Below are 25397 nucleotides of genomic sequence, written 5' to 3'. Positions count from 1 at the left end.
CTAAAATCCAAACCAGGTAGATCTGGTCTTGACATTTTGATAAAACATTCTGATGTAGGAAATATTTATCTATTACTATCACAGGAATTGCAGAAAAAGATTAACAAGTATAATAACTACTTGCTCCATTTATACTTACTTTGCATCAAATAGCTTTATGTTAAAATTTTGACTTTGGGCTTTACACAGAAGTGAAACTGCTCTGGGAATTGCGTTTAGTTCCCTGGAAAGCCCAGTTGCTGTATAGGCTGAAGCTGGGTCCGAGAAGAATTTGGTCTGCTTTGACTTTTTTGCATTTATTCCTTTATAAAACTTTCTTAATGAGGGTTGGTAGGTTGGTAAGCAAATTTCTATATACTGCACTGTTGAAGGCTGTGGGGATGGAATTGTTACTGATTTGGCAGAAGAAAATCTCAGTGAAAGCCATTTGAGTTACTTTAGCAATTTTGTGTTTAATTAGGTGTCAAAGTGAATTAAGAACATCAGGTGGCCACAGCGTTGTATGAAATAGCCAAATTTCGTGTTGCGAAATCTTAAAAGCAGAATGAGCTCAGACCCAGAAGACGTGTCCAATGCATTGTGGCATCAAAACCAAAGCAGGGAAGGGGAGAAAGAGGGGAAAAAAAAAAAAAAAAAGCCAAGATGGTAAAAATTAGAATGGAGTATCCTGAATATAAAGAAAAGAACTATTTAGCAAGTTAATAAGGATTGATTTTGGCCAGAAGGGCTCAACAGAATGGTTGCCTAAGTCTGAGAGCCTGGAGGCATCTAAGTGTCTATTTCCCCAAACCTTTCTCAAACAGTTTTCACAGCTAATAAACTTCTGATCTGTGTCAGTCCCAGCACAGGTGGGCTTCCAAGATATTAGGCTCTATTTCACACTCATTACCATTATATTGATAAATGAGACTTGGGTAGTTTTTAGGACGTTCCTGTTTTTCCCTTTAAATTGAGTTGAAGGAACACAGGCTTGTGAAATGACAGAAGAGTTCTTATGCAAAAGTCCTTTGCGTTTTCTTCCTGATATACAAATCGACCACATTTTACGCAGTAATGTATGCAAGCAATTTGTTGGGAACATTCCAAAATCTAATGCAGTGGCACTAGTGTATATTTAAGTGAAGATACTGGGGAAACATTAGTAGATCATAAGAGAAGGCGATTAAAAAACAAACCCCCAAAATGAGGGCCATGTTTACAGCTGTATGATCAATTTTAGTTGGTGGAAGAGCAGTGTGTACAACTCTGAACTTAGACAAAGCTTTATTTGATACCATGCTTATGGATTCCTTCACTTAAAAAAAAAAAAAAAAAAGGTGGGAGGAATGTAACTTAATGATTATTAGTTTCTAATAGGTAAGCAGCACAGTGAAAACAACCTGCCCCGCAGAAATGTTAAGAAATGTATTAAGAATATCTGTCTCTCCCCTTCTTGTTGGCAGATCCTGCTGTGTGGTGATACAGGGAATTACATTGTCTAAGCTGTTTCAGAAACTTGTACTGATGAAACAGGTAGGAGAGGGAGCAGGCAAGAATGAGCATGGCTCTCTGGCTGGGGAGAAGGCAGAACTACTTATATTAGAAAGAATTTTAGAAAGTCATTTTTCTTCCATGTTAATCTTTCCCTCTGTGTTGTTAGATCATGTCAGAAGGTCCATAAAATGCACCCAAGTGTTCAGTGATAGCATTCATAGTGTTGAGGGATAGCATGGGTAGTTCTGGTGCTTTGTATCTCTTTTTGTTTAAAAGGAAATTTGTTTCCCATACTACAATAATGATTGGGTCTTGATATACTACATATGTGTATGAAACAGTGGTGCACAGCGTTATTTTCATTATTTTCCTTGCAGTTTAAAAAACAACTGTGTGTAAATGGCACATTTTCCTTGCAACATGAGTTTATTGCATCTGAGACATTTACATTAAATAGTTTAGAAACATATCCCAAACAGTTCACAACATGTGTTCAATATTCTTACAACACAGTTTACAAAAAAAAGAAAATACATCCAAGTATGAAGGTTACATTCCACTTAAAATATGCACAATTACAGAATCACTACATAAAGAGTTTTAGCTTGAAGTGTGAACAATAAAATGGTACAACACAGCTTTATTTAAAGCTTGATTTCCATGTAAACTTCGTTCTTACTTAAAAGATCTTCTCAGGCAAGAAGTAGCAGTTTCTAGTAAACAAAATACCTAATCTATGGCAGTTACTTGTGTATTTTAACACAGAATACAAATCTAGGCTATGGAAATTTCCTTAAGAACTACGTAAGTAGCTGTACAACACTTTTTTACATTTCTTCTTACTATGCCTATTTTTCCTAGTAAACTTAAGTAAACTACCATCTAACTACTCCTGGTTTTAACAGATTGGTCAAAAAGTGTAGCAGTGTCTAGGAGTACTGAAAGCAACATAATTCAAATTTCATGCATCTTTTGGCTTGCAGTAGGATACTTTTTGTACAAAATAGGTATATAAAAGGAAACTCATGCTCTGACAGATACTATACTAATAGTTATTTGTTTTTTGTTTAAAATTCCTGTGAAGAAATGGATAGATAATACCACATTTCTATTAACAGCAGCTAAAACAGAGTCTTTGCATTAATTCTTTTTACCCATTAAAATGCTTAGAGATTATGGTTTCCAGTAGGAAATAAGTGTTGAAGTACCGTAACTGAGAAACAATTCATTCATACTTAGTAACACTACTCAAGCTTCAAACTCTGAAATTTCCTTAAGAAATTTCTTTAAGAAATAATTTCCTTAACAAATAAGAGTTTAATAACTACTCTGGATTTATGGAAAACAAATAAGGCTTACTTATAGTTCAATAAAAGAATGTCAAACATCAATTTTGGAAGAATTTAAAGCTTTCTAAGATGGCCATGCAATTTTTATTTGTATTTAATCTAAACCTTACTGATTAACAATACAATTAATTGTAACAAAATACAGGTCACATGCATTTTGCAGTTAAAAATACAGCAGATCCAAGCCTGAATTCGAAATGTGTCACCTAGCACATTACTTGAAAAATGGATTCTTTCATAATTCTCAATGAAAATTTTAAGAGATCTTTCATCTTTTCTGTCTGGCAGGCAGATGGCTATTTGTGCAAATTTAAATACAGTACATTGACCTTAATGTAACAGTGGACAGATAGCGAAGGAGTAAGTGTTCAACATCAAAAGACAGATTTGTTGCACAGTAATTCCTTTTCAGAGTGCAGAATATGTCTACAATAAAGTGCTTCTCTTAATAAGTTATACTGGTAGCAGTTTAGATGTTTACCTAGTTTTAAAGCTTAAGTTGTTTAGTAAATATTTTAATATCCCTGTACCTCCCCTATCCCTCAAGGCACCTTCAAAACCCAAGCAAAACACTAACTGGGAAGGGTTAAGCTACAATAAAAAGTTCAAAGTGGTAGTAAACTATTGATAAGGTTTGTAAACAGTACCATCCCTCTGACTTTCAAGGCTTGTGCATTACTGAAGCAAGTTTCTGTTGGAAGAAGCATTTGAACTCCAGAGTTAGCAATCCTTAGGGACACAGCCAGCTTTCTTGATAATACACTACTGTGTCACATTTTGATGTGGTATCTTGCTTCTTTTGTTACTTGTACAAAACCATCATATTTGATGTACGTAAGCCTCTAGACTTCAAGTAACACAACCTATTACGGGCTGGTGTAGATCTATTGAGTCTTTTTTAATGCATGTAAACTTCACCTCCGCCAATGCAACCTTATGAGAAGGTTTTGGTTATGTTAAAAATATAGTTGGGTTGTTCTGTGGAAGCCATAACCTTCACCTGGTACTAACTTTTGACTGGATAGAAGGAGTTAGCTTCTTGAAGACTTCAATGACAGGTACAGTCAAAATTGAGGCTAACTGGTTTCTTCAGGTCTGTTTAAGGCTTTCTGGAACTTCTTTAGAAAAGAAGTTGTGGAGCACATGACCACATGTGACCTCTGCGGTGAAATACTGAAATAGGACCCACTTAATCATGTTTCTAAAAAGTTAGGGAACAACTTGAAAAGTAATTCACTAACATCAGATACAGCTTACAAAAACAGTCCAAGTGCTTTCACAATGTATACAGAGCTTTATCTTCTATGGTATCAAGGCAATGTTTAGTTATATGAGCAGGAGGCATTCCATTACTTTTCCAAAAAAAGTTCACACTGAGTTCATCTTGGCTTTCACAGCTCTTGCAAGAGAGTGAACTTGAAGAAAAGTGTCAATGCCAGAGTTCCACGTTCTCCGCTTCTGTTCAAGTCATTCTAGTCTAGCGTTTTATCACCACCTGCTCATATGCTCCAGATCCACCTCTGAAAATGTTTGTAAGAAATTAGATGAGTTGCAATTAAAATAGAAGTTAAAGAAGTTAAGTTTGAAACATTACTCATAACTGAGAACTTTGGAACTAAGACTTCAGGACCTCCAAAAGTTAGTGTTTTCAGCTGGCACTTCAGTTTGATTTTAGAACAAACCTTTGTGTTCTGCTTCACAGCCTGACAATCTAGTTCTTTTGGTGCATTTGAATGATAAAGAATAGAAAGATGAAAAGATCACAAATGTATACACGGAATAATTGCTATGTAAGATACATTTCTGTTTAGTGTTACTCATTGATTAGTCATTCAGGCTACATACCTGTTAGGTAGATGATGGCTTCCAAAAGAAGTGCTTCCACCAGGGCCCACAAATAATCTTAAGCCTTCCTCTAGAAAGCAAGGCAATTAATTTGTTAGCTTCATTTCTAAAACTGACATTTTAAATCTACCGATTTTGTAACTGATACTTTGCAGATTATAGGTTGGAGGACCTAACTTCTCTGTAGTTTTGTCCCTGCTGTTATCTTTTCGAAAAAAGCAATTCACTGGGAAAGTTACTGGAGTCATGCAACAAGGGTCTTTTCAACTTCTGGGAAAGAGGATCAAGCATATGTACAGTCCTTACAATTACAAGCAACAGGAACTATGAAGAGAGTCAGTTTTCTTAAGGCCTTTAATGTGCATCAACTTTCCCTAAGCTTCCTTATTTCTCTCCATACCTTCTGCACTTGAGTCTAAACTGAAGTCTTGACTCTGGAGTATTTTTTCGACTACATCATCAGCATCAACTCTGGTAGCATCAACCCTCTTCAGCTGCGACTCCACGGAGTCTTGTTTTACAGGATGTCTGCAAAAATAAATATATTTAGAGGTCTTAGAAGTGATATAGTAAATTCTGCTTTCCTTCTGCTAGGTGAGGCTTTCAAGTTGAGCATACCTGCAAAGTTTTTCTGATGATGCATCTTTAATAGATGTATCAATGTTGGTTTCAGTTACTTTTGGATCCATCTCTTCACAGGGCCCTAGAATACTTCCAATTCCTGTTGAGGTACTACCCTCTGAGGTGTTTCTCCTGTGGCACGGTTCAGACATACTGGATGACCTAGAGTGAGATGTGCTATAGCCTGCTGGGAGAACACAGGAGAGCTAGATTAGGTATGTTGTTGACAGCCACGGTCATCAATTGTCTTTTACAAAGCAGAATTTGTGTTTTGTCTTCTTGAAAAAGAACTTCAAAAGCCTTGTGAGTATATATGCATACACCGAGTAGACAATCCATTTTGGTTTCTGTATTCTAGCACGTGCTCTTTTCTTTTTATTCTAAATAACTGTTTCCTAACAATTAAAATAACTTGGTGTCATTACTTCCTCTTAAACTTTCAGAGCTGAGTCTCCATTCATAAGCCATTTATTTTTATACATGTAAAAGTTAAAAATCTTTCTGATACGTTAATTGGAGCAGCAAAGCTCAGGGAAAAAGTTGCCTCACATTTGAACAGATCATGTACAATCATGCTTTTAAGAGGAAAAAATGTCACTTTTCCTCCCAACCCCTCCCACACCTGAAACTCCTAGGAAAAGGCTTCAAGTTCACACCGTTTTTTTAAAACATAGAGGTATACTTATTGTCTACAGTCTAAAAGTATGGAAGCTAATAAAATGCAACAATTCATAAAGAAATGGTTAACAGCTACCTGACAGTTTTGACTGCTGACTTGCATAGCTTGATGTTCTGGAATGTCCGCATGCACCAAGTTCGTCTGGGACTGAGGCACTCTTTGATGAAACATCTGCAAAAAATGCAAGTCAGATAACGGTCCTAAAACCAACCTTATTATCACTTTGCCCGTAATCTTGATTGGACTCCAATGTCAGATTTCCCAGAGGGATTTAGTGATTTCACACTGTTTTTCTATGAACCTTGTCAAAGATGCAACTGCTCAAAAATACTGTGCATGTTAAGGAATATTCATTCACTTAAAAGAAAAATCTATTAGAAATGTAGTAATATGGTTCTGCCCTAATAAAATTGAGAGTAGCGTTGAGTTAAACTGTTTTCTAAGAAGTATAGTTCTAGATTTGTCTGTACTGTGGACATGAAAGAGATTGCTGTGCTTTTCATAATAGAATAGCGTGTCAAGTGTTTTCTAATAGAAAGTACATAAAACAACTGTGGTTAAGTCAAATTAAGCTGTGTTTAGGGTGGAAATTAATAATCTGTATAAGGGCCTGAAACTTGCTTAGAAAAAATCAACTCCTAGTACACTGTTTTCATAGTAACTATTTTTTCATATTGTTTACATACATACATTATTTCAGATAAACGACTTCAATTTTAAAAAATGTATAGAGCTTTCACTATTCAAAATTTGGGGATAGGTGTATCCCTAAAGACCTGATTCATAAATTGAAAATCAAGGGCCAAATTAAATGTACTGTTGAAACACAAATCCAAAGCAAATCAAGAAATGTGTCACACAGAAAATGAATGATTTTAAATATTAAAAAGAAGACAGGCCACCAAGCCTATTTTCTTTCTGTCTTTCTGTTAAATAAACTGTTACAAAAGTAAAGAAGAGGGATTCTACTGCTGTTATTTAAGAGAGGGTATCTCAGCAAATAAACTAAAGAAGGTCCCTTTGTGAGACAACTGACAACATCCCTTTAAGATTAGAAGTATTTCATGTATCTCCTTGAAGCTATGAAGCCAATTAAAAAAGAATTAAGAAGTTAAGAACATTATTTTATACCTGCTATACCCAGATGTACTATTAAGTTTTCTCTGCCTTTCCTGTCTTCATGCAAAGATTCTGATTCTCCAGCAATTGCTATAGACATTGCTGTGGAAGGAGGCCTGTAAGAAAAAGGTGGTTAGAATTTGCTCTATTTTTGCTGATTCCTCCAAATTGATCAGCTTTTTTTTTTTTTCAAGTAAATAGACATAATTTATACTGTGCTTCAAGTTAGTCATCTCATAACCTTTTTCTGAGAACATGCTGTCTAGCCCCCTTTAAAAAAAAATGCTTTAGCTATTGAGCTTCAGGACATTTTACAGAATCCCTCTGCTCAGTCCTTCAGGCTTCTGGGGATCTGTGGAAGAGTTTTTCTTTTATTGATAAGCCTTTAGATAATTGGTGGAGTGATATGTGTTAATTTTGAAGTTTTTTGTCTTTTTTTTCGAGTGTGAATTGCAGGATCATTTATGTGTAAAGAATGTGTGTACTTCAATACTTCATGGAATACATGACAAGATGGTAAATTAAAAAAAAAAAAGCAACCAAATATACAACTACAGTTCTCCTACTTGGCTTGTGCACTGTGATGTACTCCTGGCTTTGTTTTGCCTCCTTTGCAACTCCTGTTGCAGTATACAAGCAGACTCTGAGCTGACAGCCCAACCCTCCTAGCAGAGGGGCCTCTGTTACTCAGAGGGGCCTCTGTTACCTAGCAGAGGGGCCATGTGTTCCCCTCTAACTTCCAACTCCAGTGAATTTAAAAAAAAAAAAAAAAATCAAAAAAATCACATACCACATAATTTAAATTTGGATCACTACTAAAAAGCTTTTCATACAGCTTAAGTGCTTGTTTCAATTTATACTAACACCCAAAGAGATATTTTATTAAAAAGAAGAAGCCTTTCAAGTTTGTGTTTTGCTAGTGCAAAAGACTTAGAAAATGAAAAAGGGAAAGTAACCTGCACTTGCAAACAGTCAAATACAACTAAAATGCATTTCAAGACATTGCCTATGTTTTTTTAATGCTTTGTTATTTTGACCTTAAGATCCAGACTCTTGCTCTGCATACAAATGGATATTTGTTGACATTTTTACATTGGATATTCCATAAATTAGCTGCTGTCTTTATATACAGTAGTATGTCTCCTCTTATGTTAAGTTTGAAAGCAAGAGAGAAAGACAGAAAAAGTACTTCTGGAAATAAAATGCTTGTATGACTTAAAAGCCTAATATACTTTTGAAAGCAAGAATTGAATGCTTTAAGGGATGTCACCCCAGATCAAATGTCAAGCTTTCTTGACGGCTTCATAAAATATGTAGCTGCTTCTAGATTGTGCAACTGTTTTAAGGCTTATTTTTCCTTCTGCGAAGAACATCTGTGTTGGATAAATTATTTGTTCTGTTTGTGTTGAAAGTTTGTGTTCTGGGAAATGGTTATATCATCAGTTTGGAAGAAAATGCCAAGACTGAATAATTTCAATCAGAGAGTTTTTCCTAGGGATGCAGAAAACTATTTAGTTACTAAGTTCAACTATGTGAGTACCTGCACAGAAATACATTGTTTCATGAGTATACAAGACCAATTATTAGTTAATTGGCTTTGAGAAACTGTTTATGTGTACGAGTGAGATATTTGTTAATAGGTCTCACTCGAAGTAAATGAGGAGATACTCAATAACCAGCAATACAGAAAACCTTTGCCTGATCAAACAGATTCAGATAGTACCATCTGACTAGTTGTTCAGTGAGCACAGGACAAGATTTCACACTGCTCTACTCTTCTTTTTAAAAGGTTAGAAGAAGAGGAGAAAGACACCTTAGTGGTGCAAGCGGGTATCAAAGAGTTCCTACAGTGAATCATCTGAGCTTTACTGGTGCAGGCCACATTCTCAGATCCCTTCAGAAACAGTGGTAAGGATACAGCCACAGCAGTAATGCAAAGTCTGTAGTTGGTATAGAAGAGTTTTCAATTGTCCTAATTACACCAGAATATATCTCAAAACTGCTGAGACGTTACTTCATACTTAGTGCCTCAGAGTAAGTTAGGAGTTCAGTGCTGCTTTTCTTGGAGCTGCAGCTTCATTTTTTATTTTTTTTAAAACTTAAGATTTCAGTATATATTTATTGCTACGTAATATACCTGTATGAGACTGGTATCCCACTCTGTTTTATTATTCAGAGGGACACTGATTGCCTATATTCATCTGATAAAAGATGAGTTCAAATTCAGTTTATAAGAGTATTTTGAACAAAAACTAAGTCCTGCTGAAGTAAAAGTGTGTCTGTACAGAGTTAGTAAGCACTAACCATATCTTTAGAAGATATTTTTGATCCAGTATAAGGTTTGGAAGTATAGATTAAAGTTGAGAACCTACTGAAAAAGATGAAACTGACATAAGGGTGAAGCTAGCAATTTTTTCCAGATTGCTTTTCATTTCCTTAAGCTGATCTTTTCATGCTATATATAATACTTCAAACTGTCTTAGATTGTTTTTGAAAGTGCTAGTAAGAGAAAAGCATGTTGTCTCAGAACATAACTTCATAACTGAAACATCCTGTTTCTGTCAGCAGCAAACAGGTATAATTCCCCTCCTTATTATTCTTACAATGTCTCATCTGTAACTTAGGGATTTTCTGAGCCTTGTGTGATATTTTATATTTAATAGCTCACAATAATTTTTCATTCAGGAATTTCTCTTAATTCTTTCCTGAACTTAGAGTTTTAGTATTCATGAAATGTAGTAGCGAGGAGTTCCACAACTTAATTGATTCCATTTTGATTCCATCTCCTAGTTTCAGTATAACAACATAGCAGTCAGTGAAATGAACTGAAGAAAAATTCGAGTTAAAGTAGGACTTAAAAGATCAAATTTATTTTGAAGGAATTATTTCATTAACCCGTCCCCCAAACATCTGTGACAAGTAAAATACAACTGAGTTGTTTTAAACCTGTTATAGATACAATTGCCATCTACTGTTATATGAAATTAGAAAAGACTGGCATTAAACCGAAAAGCACATCAAGACAGTTTACCAGTTTTAAGGGATGGAAGATTATCAACATCCTAAGTTAGGTAAAAGCAATGGCATTAAGCATCTTAGCAAGTATTGAGGAATTTTTGACACTGCATTCATGAAAGCATTCTATATATTTTTCCAAGTCTGTCCTTAGAATGAATGGCTTTCAGGTTCTTGTAAAATATCTCTTACAATACAGATGCCATGTAAGAGTCCTTCATTTCCTATTGGTCAGGGTAACTACGTCATGGCTATGTTCATGTAGGGTTGCTGTATGAGTGACTTCCCTTAAGTGTTTCTTTATTTTTATTATTATTATTACTGAAGATGTACAGGCTAGTACCTTTGCTTGAAAATATACTGAGTATTTAACTGCAAGAAGAACTGTGAGACTTCTGGTATTTTTACCATGTTAGCCATTATTCAGCTACTATCCTTTTTTGTAAAATACTGTTGTCAGATTGGAGATATTCATGTATGCAAAATAGAATCGTAATTCTGAACACGGACTGAGAAACTTACGCATGACCAAAATACTATCCAACGGCTTTTTATAAACTTACATTTTAAAACATGGGTCTCCAGACATTAGCTGCATGTTGATCAAAACCTACACAACAAGAAAACAAAACACAGAAAAAAATTGAATTAGTCTGTGATACACGGTCATGTCACTAAGTTAGATTTGCCACAAATCTTACATTTAAGTAAAGTAAAAAAAATCATATATGTAAATAAACACTTCTGCAAAAAAATACTTCTTGTTCTTAGCACACATGCAAACACTTGCAAAAAAAAAAGAGCATGTAGACTAACATTAATGCACTGAAAGGATTCTCTAAAAGATACGCAGATCAAGAAGAATCTTAAAATTATTAATACCTAGATAGATTTCCTGTCTCTTTCATTTTTCCCTTGAAACCAAAAGATTCATGAGCAAACAGAATTTGGTTTGAAACGGTGGATGCTGATGTATGTTCTTTGCTTGATAATAGTGTTTCGCAAACTGCCAGCACACACAAACTGTACATGCAAACAGAGATAAAATAAACCCACAAAATGTAAATAATGCCATACGACAATAATGCATTGAGAAGGCTTGTTGGCTGGGACAAAGCCATTAGTTTTAAGTTTTCTGGACAAAGTCAATGACTATCTTAAAGAAACCAGAAAGTATATGCTTAGACAGTATACTCAATGGCATGAGGAATTCATCCTAGTGTTTTAGCAGGACAATTTTTAATTTTTTAATTTGCTTGCAACGTTCTGTAATTAATTTCAGTTTTATGAAATGCAGCTTACTTCATTTTTTAATCTCATTGGACTAATGAGGGAGAACAGCAGGATGGGTTTCTTTCAACAGTGCTTAACAATTGTTACACGTTCCAGGATTCATGGAGGTGATAAAGCTGGTTTACACATAAATAAACCAATTAAGAGAGTTACTTGTAGGAGAGCTGCACAGGAATTTGCCCACTCTTAAAGATATAATTGCTACATTTATATGAATGTATTTACTTTTTTATTATACTTCACTATTCTCTTTTTCAATTCCTGTCAGAGTAGGAATACTTTTTGAACACTTTTGTTTTACAGCTTTCCGGCTCTATATCCAAGAGTAGGACAAACTCTTATTGTTGAGTATATGGATTTTAATGATTCTCTAAAAGCAAAGCCAATGTTCCCACTTTTAACTAGTTTTCCCTCTAGAAAGAGGTTCAGCACATACATTTTATATCTCATTAAATGTTTAATCATACCTCTTGTTTTCTGTTTTATTAGTTTAAGTATGAGAAAAGAAAAATTACCTTGAGAATGGAGTTATCCTGTCTTGTATTTTTGGTATCATAACCTTCTAGTAAACAGCGACGAGTGGTATTTCCTGATCCAGCAAACTCTGCTAGATTTAGATCTGCAAAGCCCAGCTGTTAAGAGAAAATGACAAGTTAGTAGTAATCATATTACTAAATGCAGGCTCTTGTTACATGCACAGTATTGAGTGCCACTCAACACTAGCTTCTCTCAAATGTAAGATGATGCCCACTGAAGGGAGAGGCCCAAGGCAAAAAGCAGAAAAGAAATGCTGAGCATCAAATTCTGCATAGCTTTATCTTCAGTTATAAATTATAGTCGCAAGACAGGAAAAAAAAAAAAAAAAGAAAATTTATGTATTTTTAAAAGTAAACACATGCAAAAGGGTTTACTTTCATCAACCCTTTCTATATATTAAATTTAAAGAAAAAAACATTCCAGTGGTAGAATGTTATATAATAATATTAAACTTACTAAACACACTGATCAAGAGCTCAAACAACACTGTGTCACTATAATGTACCTAATGAAATTATGGCTATTACAGCAGTACTACTCTGCAATTACTTTAAAAGGGTATAAATACATTAAATTTACCTTTGCATATGCCTTTCCTCCTTTTAACTCCTAGGGGAAAAAAAACAAACAAACATACTAGTAATTATGCAAGCCATCCATTAAAGATAACAATTTTTTTTTTTTTTTAAGAAAAGCAAATCACAGAATCACAGAATTGTAGGGGCTGGAAGGGGCCTCGAAAGATCATTGGGTCCAACCCCCAAATAATAATCTTAATTTTAAAATAGCTCTGCACACATTTGCTAGGTTATACTGTGGTCATTTAGAACTTCGTATTAATCAGTGCAGGCCAGCAGGAGACTGTCATCTTGTAGGAGGGGACCAGGGGAGAGGTGAGTGCCTGATGCCAGACCAGCATTTGCCTCCTGTAAAGTCTAGCCCCACGGGCAGAAAGTGCTTCATACAAAATTGTGATACATAGCACAGTTCAAGGCTTCTAAGTTTACTCGTGCATACCAGCAGTATCTATCAAGGGCTAACTTTATGAAGACCGATGAGTGATTCCTTACCTGTCCTGCTGGAATAACTTCTTTTCAATAAGAATGTAAAAACTCGTGAATTAGTCAAGATAAGGTAATAAATAGGATTACTATGTAAATGTTTTTAGAATACCTGACATGGTTGTAGCTAAAATAGATTTTATGAAATTTATTGGCTGACTAAAAATACAATCAAAACAAGTGATGGAAGAGCAGAGGGGAGAAAAAATGCTACTTACCTTCCGTACAGACACCCTGCAGATGCAAGTATCCAGAATTCCTGTTGTGGCACTGGCACTGATTTTACACATAAATAGGAACTTCTTCTTCCAGCGGACACAGTTTGCCTGTACTACCTCCCTGCAAATAGGGAAGGTATGCTTAATACCAGTTGCATATGTGCTCGGGACCATAAAATGCAATAAGATAGCTTGAAAACAATCACTTCTGTTTGTGAAGTGGCCACTTCAAGCAAAGTCTGTTCCAAAGCCTGAATAACCGTCCTTCACTCTTCTCTTTGTTTAGCAAGACTATTAACTGCTTCAAAACCTGAACACAGTATTAAACCTAGAGAAAAAAAAATGAACAGCCATGTGTTTTTGCAAATGACTGAGATCGTCATTTCTCCAGTTTGCCTCCGGAGAATGTGAAGTCCTTCTTCCTGAACATTAGCTCCCAGGCACTCTCTTACAAGCTGCTGGGCTTTGGAATGTACTCAGGGATACCATCTTTGATAAATCACGTTTCAATACAGGCAGAACTAGATAAATTTGAGGCCCGCACCAGTTCAGAGGAGATGTACAATAATCAGATACAAAGTCAAGCACTCGAGGCATAGAATAATCTCAACTACATTCTGGGTATTTGTCTTTCGAGAGCAAAATAAGATGACTAATATCTGAATGGATTTGTTCATCACAAGAGAATTACAAGCCAGCAAAATGACTTAGCTAAGAAAAAGGCAAATGTTGGATTCTTTCAGCTATATTAATGTTATTATATAAGTCTCAAGTGGCACACATTTTTCTATTAGGGTAACTCCAGTTGAGAACAAATAGACTCCAAAATAAACACATGCAGGGAGAATAGCTAGAAAACTCCTGTATCTTATCAGGAAAAAAAAAAAAAAAAAAAAAAAAAAAAAACCAAAGAATAAAAACATGGTAAGTGATTCAAACACGGTAGACACCAACTAACTTTTTAAGGTAAATGAGAAGTGGCTGGGGCCAAAATAAGTCATAATCAAACACATTTAAAACTGAAAATTACAAGGTCTTAAACCAGAGAGCAAATTTCTAGAACAGCTTTCAAATAACAGAAATAGAAGCAAAGAAGTCTTACTGTATGTAAAGAAAAGGTTGGCCCGTTTGTCATTAACACGATATAAGGACTATGATTCTGGGGAACCTGCCTCAATAATCAAAAAGCTCTTTTCTAGTCCCATGTTTCTAAACACAGACCTTGGGAGTGTGGAGAATCTCTGATAATTTCTTCTACCACTCTAGTCATTCAAGTACAGTCTTCACTAATTAAAGCAAATCTGTCCTTCTTTTACTTCGTTTTTTTTTCTAAAGCACGTATTCCTGTGTTTTATATTAACTTCCTACAGCACTTTATTATTGAAGACCCAGTCTGACATCTTTAGCACAGAAGAATTCTTTGGTTCCCCGTACGCTGGAGTCAGAGTTTATCGCCTATGGAGAAACAATGAATCACAAGGCTCCTATTTGCTGTGCTGGGGAGACTGCCAGCTGCAGCACTCACATCCACAATGACTTGCTAAGGTAGGAACAAACTACCCTGTCTAAAATGAGTCAGTTTAATTACAACAGACTAACGGATTCAAATGATGCAACACTGAGTCATGTTCAAGCGTGTGACCTAAGAGGAACAAGTTCTACATACCACGATCTACCTTTTATCCATTAAGTCTCCTCTTGTAAACTTGTCTGTGCTGTGGGAAAAGAAAAATCCAAACTGCCGGTATATGAGTTATTTAAATCCAGAATAGAAGCAGAATTCAAAAAAGGCAAATTACAAATAGCTACTGCATCCTCTACTGGAAACAGGCTCAAGCAAGAAGGATCCAAGTCAAATACAACCTTTAAGGGATGTGTGATAATTGTTAACATTTGTTACACTTAGAAGGGTTTAATTGCTATCGTAGCACTTCGGTGACAGTTGCTCATCTCTCAGGTAAAGCAAACAGTCAGCTAGATGTCCACTGTCAGGCAGAACACAGCTATGCAAGTGCGTGGGTATCTGGGATGTGCATATTTAGGTTTCATGCACTGTGCTCTCTAGACAACACAACTCCTGAGAATGATCTGGTTTTCTGCCAATCACAGTGGTCCAGGCTTACTCAAAGTAATTTACAAATGAAATCTCTAGAATTTATTTCTATTTTTCTTGAAGCTATTTTTTTCTGAGTAATATTTTGATCTTGTCCTAAAAATGAAAAAATTAAAGGCCTTCGTCTTTTAAAAATACCACGAGATCAGAAGCAGTTCTACTATAAGCAAGAAAAAAGGTGAAAAGCCTTTTTTCCTGAGCTGCCTAGCTACAATATTTTGCTTCAAATAGAGAAGAGATATTAAGTCACTAAATTCACTGTAGTACTCCAGTCCTTCTGTGAACAGTACTATCAGTACATTCAAGAATTTAAGAAACTCATATGAAACAACACTGATGTCCTCACGTGAGCACTAGAAGCAACAGGCCTCCAATGATACTAAAAGACAATAGATGTGGTCATGTCCTTAACCCTGATGGTAATTAGCCAAACTTTTGGGAATTTGTTAGGCTAAAAAGACTGAGTGGGAAGGTGAACTTGAATGCAGGTGAACTAAGTGATATCGTTTGTCAAGACTTCTTTTACAAAAAACTTGATATTTTGGCACACTGGTAGTATTCCTCCCCCACAGAAACAAATGCACAGACACAAAATCCCAGAATCAGATTTTGTTTTGTTTCATCACAGAGTAAGAATCTTGGTTTAAGCACAACACTGTATTTAAAAACCTATACATTAAGAGGGTAACTGAAAATGCTGTTCCTTAAAATAAGTGATTTTTGTAGCTGTCAGTTGTGCTGCTCTTCAGAGAATTCCTGAAATTAAATCCTAGCAGAAATATCTAATTAATACTGTAACGCATGCAGTTGTACGAACTTGTATTGAGTTTGCAAGAATGCTTGCCAATCCTTTGACCTCACCTCCTCCTCCATTCTATCTCTAGTCTCAGATCAAGGCATGTCAGCTATGGCCGCAGGGAACCTGCATTTATACATTACTATGCATCAAATAATATCTGGAGAAAAAAATCAAATGTCTTTTTTGTAAATAGAAGAAATGCAGACTTTTGCTGAGTCTTTCACTGTCACCCATAAAGGTCAGAAAATGACTTCCCCTAGTATCTGCTCATCATACAAGTAAGGACATGGTCATTGTTGTCATTTCAAGGTCTTTGAAACATTTATCTACAATGTGCAGAAACAACAACAACAAAAAGTGAATTGTTCTTCTTTTAATTTCATTATACAATTAAAAAAATTGTCACATTTTAATAAAGGTATTTTTTGTGTGAATAAAAGCACCAGCAAGTTGTTCCCTTTATGCTGAAAGGAAATTAGTAAAATATTCAGAACATTATTATCTAAATTTCTGAGAATCTTAGTTCATGTGCAAGGCCTTTAGAAAATAAATAGTTTTATTGATTGGTTACTATGGAAATGAACCGACAAAACTTCTTGGCAACTGTGCCTGTGTTATGGGGCACGCTGGAGAAAGCTTTCCGTTATGAGTCAGTTTCCTACGAGCCTCATAGTCACTTTACCACATGCAAAGCAAAAGTAGTTGTTTTATGAATCAAAATGCATCTTGGTTACTAAGATACATTCAAATATGTACTAGGCTGTAGTTTAAGAACAAACACTGTTAGAGTAAGACCTAGCCAAGAATAACGCAAAATAGACAGATATTTTAAGATAAATTGATTCTAAAGTATAGTTTAAGCTAACCATCAGTTTAACTAATTGTTTTTCTCTTCAGAGGGTCATTTCCACTTTGACTAGATTTCAAATGCCTGATTTCAGCTGTACACAAGGCTTTTCCCGTATGTATTTTATGTGCTGTACACAATTCCCATTTAGAATAACGAACTAAAGTCTTCTATTTTCTCTTCTCATCCACAAAAGAGAAAAATCAACACAGCAAACAACATAAGAGAAGCAACAATTCCTAATCCAATCATCATCTCATCCTAATTTTTAACAAGTGATAGGCTTTTTTTTTTTTTAGAAGCATTTATGATCACCAAATTGTTTGTTCATTCCCACATGGATAAAGGATCTGAATAACAGCTTGTTTCAGCAAATAGCCACAAATGCAAAAATAAACCACTTCTAAAGACCTTAAGTGTCATGTGAAAAATTCCTTTTTGCCAAATGGAAAAGCTTAAGCAGGAAAGGCTTAGAAATAAAGAAGCTAAAACTTTAGGACATTTAGAAAAATATTGTGTTCCATTAATTAGAAACTTCTTTATTCAAGTTTTTATTTTAATTATTCTAGACAGCTAATTATAACATTTAGCCATATGCAGATGATCATGTTAAACGGATTCTTTTTCTAGCACAATTACTTTAGAATTATTGGTCATTGAGGAAGTAAGAAATTGGGGGCATTTGTTTTTAGTTTTGAGGTGCCATTCAGGCTTTATATTAGGCAAATTTTATATGAAACTTTCAAAAAATACTTTCAGAATCAATTAAGTAGGTAGTCTTCATTATATTAAGGAATGGAAGGGTTCTTTAGACATCTTACAGCTTTTGTACAAAACATGAGTTATCTAAAACCTCACTCTAAATACTTTGTAAAATGGCTTTTTCAGTCCACAAGGTAAATAGGAATATTATTTTTACTTATTATTACTATTTTTAAAGCTGGTGATTTTATGCAAATGTTTGCTTTAGACTTTCAAGAATTTTTGAGACTAGGCATTGACAGTCCAAAGTACAGTGAATAAAATGCCTTTGGAAGAGTTATCTCTGAATTAGTGCAACTTTTCCAATATTACCTAAGTTTTGCTTGCTTCTTTCAGGAGAAAATATATTATGCTGGATCAAGGCTGCTACAGCTCCACATCCCAGGTCCCACCAGTAGTGAGACAGAAGATGCATTCCCAGTATGTACATGAAAACACCACATATATACACAGCCAGGCACAAATCCCAGACACAGATAGCACCAACAGCCTTGTTCCGCTCCCCTCTCTGGCTGGACAGGACAAAGGCTCACTAGCAAGGTCTATATATATATGGACTTGATCAGCTTGATTCCTGATAGTGCTTATGTTACCATAAAAGTCAGTCAAAGAAAATCTCAATTTGGAGTTTTAGAAGGCAGGCATTCTTTAATTGCAGTGCTGGACACACAGGGGATCACTCCACCTAGTATGCGTGTCGAATTGTTCAAGCTACAGGGGTTACATAGAATCAAAACATATTCATTTGATTTCCAAGAAATAACTAACATATCCACACTATTTCCCGGCCCTTGTTAAAGTATGTAAATATCCCTGACCTACGCACATTTGTTTCTACTGGTGGTCTCTCTCTCAGGGCCTTGATAGTCAACTTAGGCATGCATACTAAGCTTAGTCATTTACAGGTCCAAGGACATCGGCATACTACGAGTTCCTCACATAATCTTTTCAGATACATCCTCCCAGACTGGGTTATCATTTACACATAGAAAGCTTCCCCTGTTTTAGTGTAGAAGGTCTTTTAAAATGTAAATAATATCATATTCATATATATATATATCTATAAAATATATATAAACATACGTTTCTTCTGCAGAATGCTGAAGCACTTACAGAAGGTCATCCCATTTTTCTGAGGCAGGAATGAAGAAGGCATTAGCCTATAACCTTAACAGTTTTATCAGCCACACTTCCAGTGCCCTCGGTGGTTCAGGTATGTTACAGTAAGACTTGATCTTTGCTAGGCTATCTGCAGCATTAGGAAGGTATTGTTGGATACAGCTCTCATTTGTATAAGGGCTTGGCATGCAAAAGAGGAATGCTGACATCCCGCTTGTATGATCTTCCCCCTAATTTACTTCTATTTCAAATTAGTGAAGTCTCACTGTTGAGGAAAAAATGGAGGTACCTATGCAGCTGTCTCCTGGAGCCATCAAATGTCTGTTTCTAATTAGTCCACTTTCAAGCAAAACATCATATGGTTAAGATCCTTCAAAAAAAAATTACAGTTCTCTCTTCTTGTTTGGTTTAGATCCATGCAGCTGCGGCGTCAAACAATGGCATTTACTCATGATTTTTCATTTAATGTCTCTACTGTATACACAAAAATATAAACAAGATCACGCAACAGAGAAATCCTTTACTTTCAAATTAAACTAAAAGCCTTTCCATTAATTCGATGGAACGGAAGTAAAAGCAAATGCAAATAGACAAATAAGAAAATCACAGAGGTATTATAAAGGAAACAAAAAAGATCTATCACCAACCCCGCCAGGACCAATTTTATTCAAATACATTCTATGCATCTAATACCTAACAAGTGTTGACTACATGCTGCCCATGCACATTCCAAATCCAATTTATTTCCTATATTCGGGAAGACAGGTTTACTTTAATATTCTGTTTCCTCCATGCCTGAGTCATACAAGATGCATTCTCTCCAACAAAAACATTTTTTTCCTAAGCACTGCAAAACCAAACAAAACCAGTCATTTACAAACAGAGCTTCAATGTTTCCTTAATGTTTCACAAATTTCAGCACTAAGCAAACCAGCAAACAGCGAGCTCTGCAGGAAGAGCTCCACTTGTTTACAGTGCACTACTCCCCATTTAATTTGCTGTTATTGCAAGCAAAACTAACCACTTTCTATTTCACATTTTTACTCATAGTAACCAGGTTAAATCTTTAACTAGCAGTATTTCACGTTAGGTATTCCATATAAAATGTGTATAAACTGATCATGACATGGAAGCAGAGCTGCTCTCGGCTAATTTTTACTTATGAAAAACTGCTGGTTACAAGCAAATGCAGAGACCTAAGAGAACTGGTGAAGTGAAGGGCAAACTGTACTAGTGAGACTAGCCAGCAGTTCAAAGGAAGTGACTGTTCCCTCTGTTGAACATTTGCAAAGCTTTATCTGTAGCACTGAATCCAGTTTGGGGTCCTCGAGTGAAAGACATGATAAGCTGAGGCAAGTCCTGGGAGTATGAGATGAGGATCTGGAGTCAGAGCAACAGGGCTGAAGCAGGAGGAGAAATTGGGAGAACTGGATTTTTACAATCTCAAGAAAATATGTAAACGGATTTAATTGCTGTCTTCAGACATCTCTACTGAGTTAGAGAGAAGACGGAGCAAGACGTTTCTCAGTGGGGAGCAGAGAAAGGACAAGGGGCAGTAACAGTGGTGAACCCGAGGTGCAGGTTCCTTACAAAAATTTACCTCCATTCTTGCGGGTTGCATGAAGTCAACTGGACGAAGCTGAGATTCCTGATCTGAGCTTAGTCCTGTTGGACTACATGATCTCTAGCAGTCCCCTCCATCCTAAATTATTCCACTAAGTAACAGAAATAGTCCTTAAAATATGAAGGCAATCAAGCATTATAGTGCTTGCAAATAGCAAGTTTATGACAGCAACATAACACAGCAAAATGTGCTCTGTGTCCTGTGCTGGGGAAAAAATTCTCCTGCATCAACCAAGGGACACGTTATGCTTTTTTTTAATAAACAAGCACTTTTAGTAGATGTCTGTCATAAACCTATTTCCAGGAACCTTTTCCTGAGAAGTTAGCTGTTGCTGTCTCTCTTACCAGTTTTTACAATAAGTCGTCTCACAGGGATGATCTGTTTCCATCTGTATTAAACAATTAATTCCATGCAAAATGTAATCAATACAAACATTTCATTCTCTGCTACTATGGACCAGAGACATCCCTCCTCAAATCTGATTTTATTTTCTTTGTAATACTGTTTTGAATTCCTGCCCTTCTATTTCAGGAACTTGATTTTTTCATTCCTCTTGTTTCCATATCGGTATTCTTCCACCTGTCCCCATGAACTCTCACATTAATGTTTCAGCCTTGTTTGCTTCTCCTTCAGCTCTGTCTGGAATATCCGTGCCAATCCTTGCACATCATGTGACCTTCCTCAAGCATGTTCTCTAAATCTTTCATCTAAACCCATTTTATTGTACCTCTTCAGCCTTTCATTAACAGACGCAAAGAAACTACACTTAAAGCATCCTGTAATTTGTGTACAGAACTACTTCTTACCTTCTTCCCCATAAGGTCCCTTCTTACCTTACCTCCCCTGACAGAGAGTGACAGGGCCTGAAAGCTTCTCACTAACAGCCTGTTTGCAACCGAGACAAACTTTTAAATGGATTTTCAGGATATGAAAAGAGCAACTACAAAACTGCTAGCCCGGATTTTTTTTTCCTACCAGTTTCTTGCCTCACAGCTTTTGAAAACTTACTTTGTTCCATTTTCTCTATTGGCAAATCAGGTTGCAGCTGCAGAACTATTAGAAGTAGCATTGCCCACTACTAAGTATGAAGACTGCAAACAGAATTCATACATAGTGTAGGAAGGTGAGAGTGGGAGGGACAGTAGTTCCATGCGACAGGTAGATCATTCTAACAAGTACTTTTGTTTAAGAACAGAAAACTGTTTAAGCTGTCTTAGTATTAGGAGAAGTTCTCCCTTTCAAACGCAATAGCAGCAAGAAGGGAAATGATGATTAGAAAGCAATTTGTAGAGTCCAGTGAGGCAGAAGATGTGCTTACCAGAGTCAAAAAAGCAAATGTAGTTTTAGTCAGTTGAGAAGGAAGCAGGTAAGCATCACTAGATTATCACTAGATTATTATTATCACTATTATTATTATCACTAGATTATTATTAGCACCTATTATCTGGAAGATAAGAAATCAAATTCTACAGGACAAAATTACTTATTCTACTCAGTATCTGTTAGGAATAAGAACGTATTCACACAAGTAATGCAAGAGCTCTGTGACTGCCTCTCAGAACTCAAAAGCTTGTTGTATGCGAACTTCTCTGGAATTTGCCAGAGAATAAAATGTTTTGATGAAAAAAGCTAGTTTTCAGCCCCCTCCCCCCTCATCTCTATCAATTATTCTTGTCACACAGATACAGATCATAATCAGCTTCTTAGTTTTGATTGTGTTGAATGTTGTATTGTAACAGAATGAAGAGAGAAACATCAGCAGTCTAAAATACCAGAAGGCAGAACTTGGAGCAAGAGGAATATGACCAAACTGAAGACTGCAAGTGTAAGAACACAAAAAGCCATTACTTGTATTACGTGCCAGGGGGTGGTAGTAGGGAAATCCAAGCAAAAAATGTAACTATCAGGCTTATAACTACTGTAGCCTAAATTTGTACAGTACAGTGTTGAAAGCACCCTCTTAAGAAATAAGATGGTTTACTTTCCAAAAGTCTTTGAGTTCCTCATATCCACGTCTTCTCTTTTGCTGGTGGTGAAATAATTCAGCCTATGAGCAGTTATCTACCTTAGGGGGCCTATCAATTATTTCTTCAGTCTATTTAGGTCAATTACAGACAGCCTATGATTCCAGTATATTTGTCTGCATTGTACTAGCCTTAAGGAATATGCGTACTATTCCTCCAAGTCTATACCTTAGAATACTATTCTTTTCTGTTCAAAATATTCACAGGTGTAACTTCTGCCCTGATGTTTGTATCAATACAAACTGGAGAACTTAATAACTTCTCCCTCAAAAGTTATAGTATACTGGACCTCAATCAGTAACAAAAATAAAGCTATTAAGGAGATATGATCAGTTTTTTCATGTATTATACAATACTTTAAGATGAGTATGTATATTATGTTTTGAAACACAATCAAGTTTTTCAAGCTTTTTATGACACTTCAAAGATCTCTACTTTCAGAAAATGACCACCAGTTCACACTAGAATAAACGCATGCATGCAGAAGATGACGGCAATTAAAAAAAAAAAGTTTGTAACTGACAAGTTTTGAAATGCTGCCACCCTTGTTAACTTAATTTCATCCTTATTTATTCAGACCTTTGCTGAATCACCACTGTGAAAATCCATCTGTTAATTCTTAAGCCAAGAGCAAAGGCACTCCCTAAATTGGCATTGAAGGATCACTGCAGAGGAATGCTATACCTTTCTATAAACATACCTCGATGCTTTTCAGTCCAGCAAGAATAGACCAGTTACAGGGATTTTGATACACCAACAAGTTTCTCTGCTGTTCTTATTTTGAAACCATACCCCAAGAGAAATAGAAGGATTGTAAAGCTTGAGTCCAAGATAATATTTCAACACAGTTCTTCTGCTTCTGTCATGCTTCCACTGACACTTCTTAGAGACACATATCATACACGTTGCTCACATCAGCTCATCTAAAATCAACTTCTTTGAAAGAGACTATGCAGCAAATACAACTCAGCCTGTGAAAGTGACTCCAAAGCAGTAAGGGCTGCATTAGAACGGTAATGGCACATCAGTGCCTAAACTCATGATTGTCATCATCTGTTACTCGTGATGAAGTTGCTCAGAAGAATGACAAGGAAAAGAGACATGAAATGAGAACAGAACACCGCTGAGTTGAAGACCCTCCAACCATACAGAGAAAAGATTAATGTTTGACTATACATGCAAGTATATTAGAATGGTTAAATAAGGAGTTTTTAGTTCTGTTTTGGTGCTCTTTGTTCTCTTTAATTTAATTTGCAAAATCAAAAGCAGATACTTTAGTGAGCTCTATAATAGCAGCATCTATTTTAATAAGAAAATAACTGAATAGTTATAGATTTGTTACTAATTTCTGTCTACTCCCGGAATTCCATGAGGCATTTTTCAGTAAATCCTTCTAGTAATAACATTAGAGTAACATAATAAGCCATACAGCACGAATAAATGTAATGGGAAGGCCATCCTCTCCCCACAGTGGAGACCTGGGCAATGGTCCTGCACATCACAGCACACCCTTCCCACTGCCAGGAGTCTGCCTCTGCCTGACACCTGGAAAATGAAGCCACCCGCACTTGGCTTGGCCGTCAAGACCAGCAGGTCCGGACGCTCCAGTCACCGCAGATGACAGCTCTATTGCTGATGCATGAAGAAGAAAAAAGGACACCTGTGTCTGCTGCTGTGTTTGCACTGCAGCATTAAACACGAACAAAGTCAGTAAAGCATAAGATCTGAATATGTACAGGAAATAAGATACTGCTTTTCCATAAATCTCTCATGTTAATTCTCCACGTAAGGATCAACAAGCCGAAGCGCAGTGAGCCCAACAGGGCGTTGAGGCCACGGCTCGCAGGCACAGCCGTCAGCCACGACTCCAGTCCCGGCTGCAAGAAACCCCTTCCCCTCCTTGTACCCACACCACCCGCGAGCCTCACAGCTCAGGACACCCTGGCACGAGCGACCTCCCCGCTCCCGGACCCCATTCCGCTGGTATCAGTATTTACGAGCCTTAACGCCTGTGTCACGGCGTTCCGCCCCGGGGCGGCGGGCAGCCGGCGGGTGGTGGCTTCTATCCTGCGGCCGTTGCCGCCCGCACCCGCCTCGGCCCCGGCGCCGCCACAAGCCCCGGGGCAGCGGTCCCAGCCCCGGCCCCGGCCGCCTCACAGCGCCCCTCACGCCCGCCCCCGGCCCTCCGGGCGCCGCCTCGGCCGCCAGCGGGGCCCCGCCGGGGGAGCCGAGGAGCCGGGGAAGGGGGCGGCGGAGGCGGGACGCGGCTCCCCCAGGAGCGGGGCCACCTACCGGGAGGACTCCCCGCTGAAGCTGCCGCCGTCCAGCAGCCGCACCTTGCAGAAGAGGATGCCGTTGACGAAGGGCACGAAGGAAAGCTCGTCCAGCTCCAGCTCCACGCGGAACTTGAACTTCTTCTTCTTCATCAGCATCGCGAAGGACGCGGGCCTGGGGCCTCCCGGCGGCCGCCCCCACGGGCGCTCAGCGCCCCGCGGCAGCTCCGCGCCGCGCCGCCCGCCGCGCTCCGCGCCCATGCCCCGAGCGAGGACGGCACCGCCGCGACGGGACGGGGCTCGGATCCGCTCACGCCTCAGCCCCTGGCGGCCGCTTACATGGCAGCCGGCGCCTCCCTCCAGCCCACCCGCCCCGCTCCGGCCGCCCCCGGCGCCGCCTCCCCGCGGTCCGTAACGGGAGCTCGGCCGGGGCTGGGGCGCGGCGTCGTGAGGGGCCCGAGCCCCCCAACCCGCGGGGCGTAGCGGGAGGCTTGAGCACCGCAGCCCGCGGGACTTCAGCTCCGCCTTTAGGATCCTTCTGTTGTCGTTCAGCCCCTTTCGGGGGCTCTTACTGCAGTTCGGCTTGTGGTTTACAGCGGTGTTTTGGCTCCACTTTGGTTCAAGGA

General features: G+C 37.6%; 1 protein-coding gene across 2 annotated transcripts; it reads right to left on the bottom strand.

Moving 5' to 3' along the window:
• Positions 1-1880: 1880 nt before the first annotated feature.
• On the bottom strand, positions 1881-25097 carry EEIG2 (EEIG family member 2). Of its 2 annotated transcripts, none has more exons than XM_035537557.2 (11): positions 24791-25097; positions 13211-13331; positions 12511-12540; positions 11910-12026; positions 10665-10711; positions 7099-7202; positions 6043-6138; positions 5286-5475; positions 5068-5195; positions 4668-4737; positions 1881-4342 (listed from the first exon to the last, which is right to left on the bottom strand). In XM_035537557.2, the coding sequence occupies exons 1-11, from the start codon at positions 25030-25032 to the stop codon at positions 4300-4302; spliced, it is 1188 nt and encodes a 395-aa protein (XP_035393450.1). In that variant the 5' UTR covers positions 25033-25097; the 3' UTR covers positions 1881-4299. The 2 variants fall into 2 exon arrangements, with proteins under 2 accessions (XP_035393450.1, XP_035393448.2); XM_035537555.2 differs by having other exon boundaries at positions 5286-5472.
• Positions 25098-25397: the final 300 nt, after the last annotated feature.

Source organism: Cygnus atratus, chromosome 8, assembly GCF_013377495.2.
Source record: "Cygnus atratus isolate AKBS03 ecotype Queensland, Australia chromosome 8, CAtr_DNAZoo_HiC_assembly, whole genome shotgun sequence".
Lineage (NCBI taxonomy): Eukaryota > Metazoa > Chordata > Aves > Anseriformes > Anatidae > Cygnus > Cygnus atratus.
Note: the sequence above shows the minus strand (reverse complement) of the source record. Positions and strands in the feature narration are given on the sequence as shown.

What these genes read in the sequence shown, in the direction of transcription:
- EEIG2 (XM_035537557.2), bottom strand. Translation starts at nt 25,032, where the DNA reads ATGGGCGCGGAGCGCGGCGGGCGGCGCGGCGCGGAGCTGCCGCGGGGC. An exon ending in GGAGACCCATGTTTTAAAAT is followed by an intron (nt 7,203 to 10,664) that starts GTAAGTTTATAA and finishes TTTTTCTTACAG; the next exon opens with GCCTCCTTCCACAGCAATGT. An exon ending in TCATCAGAAAAACTTTGCAG is followed by an intron (nt 5,196 to 5,285) that starts GTATGCTCAACT and finishes TTATTTTTGCAG; the next exon opens with ACATCCTGTAAAACAAGACT.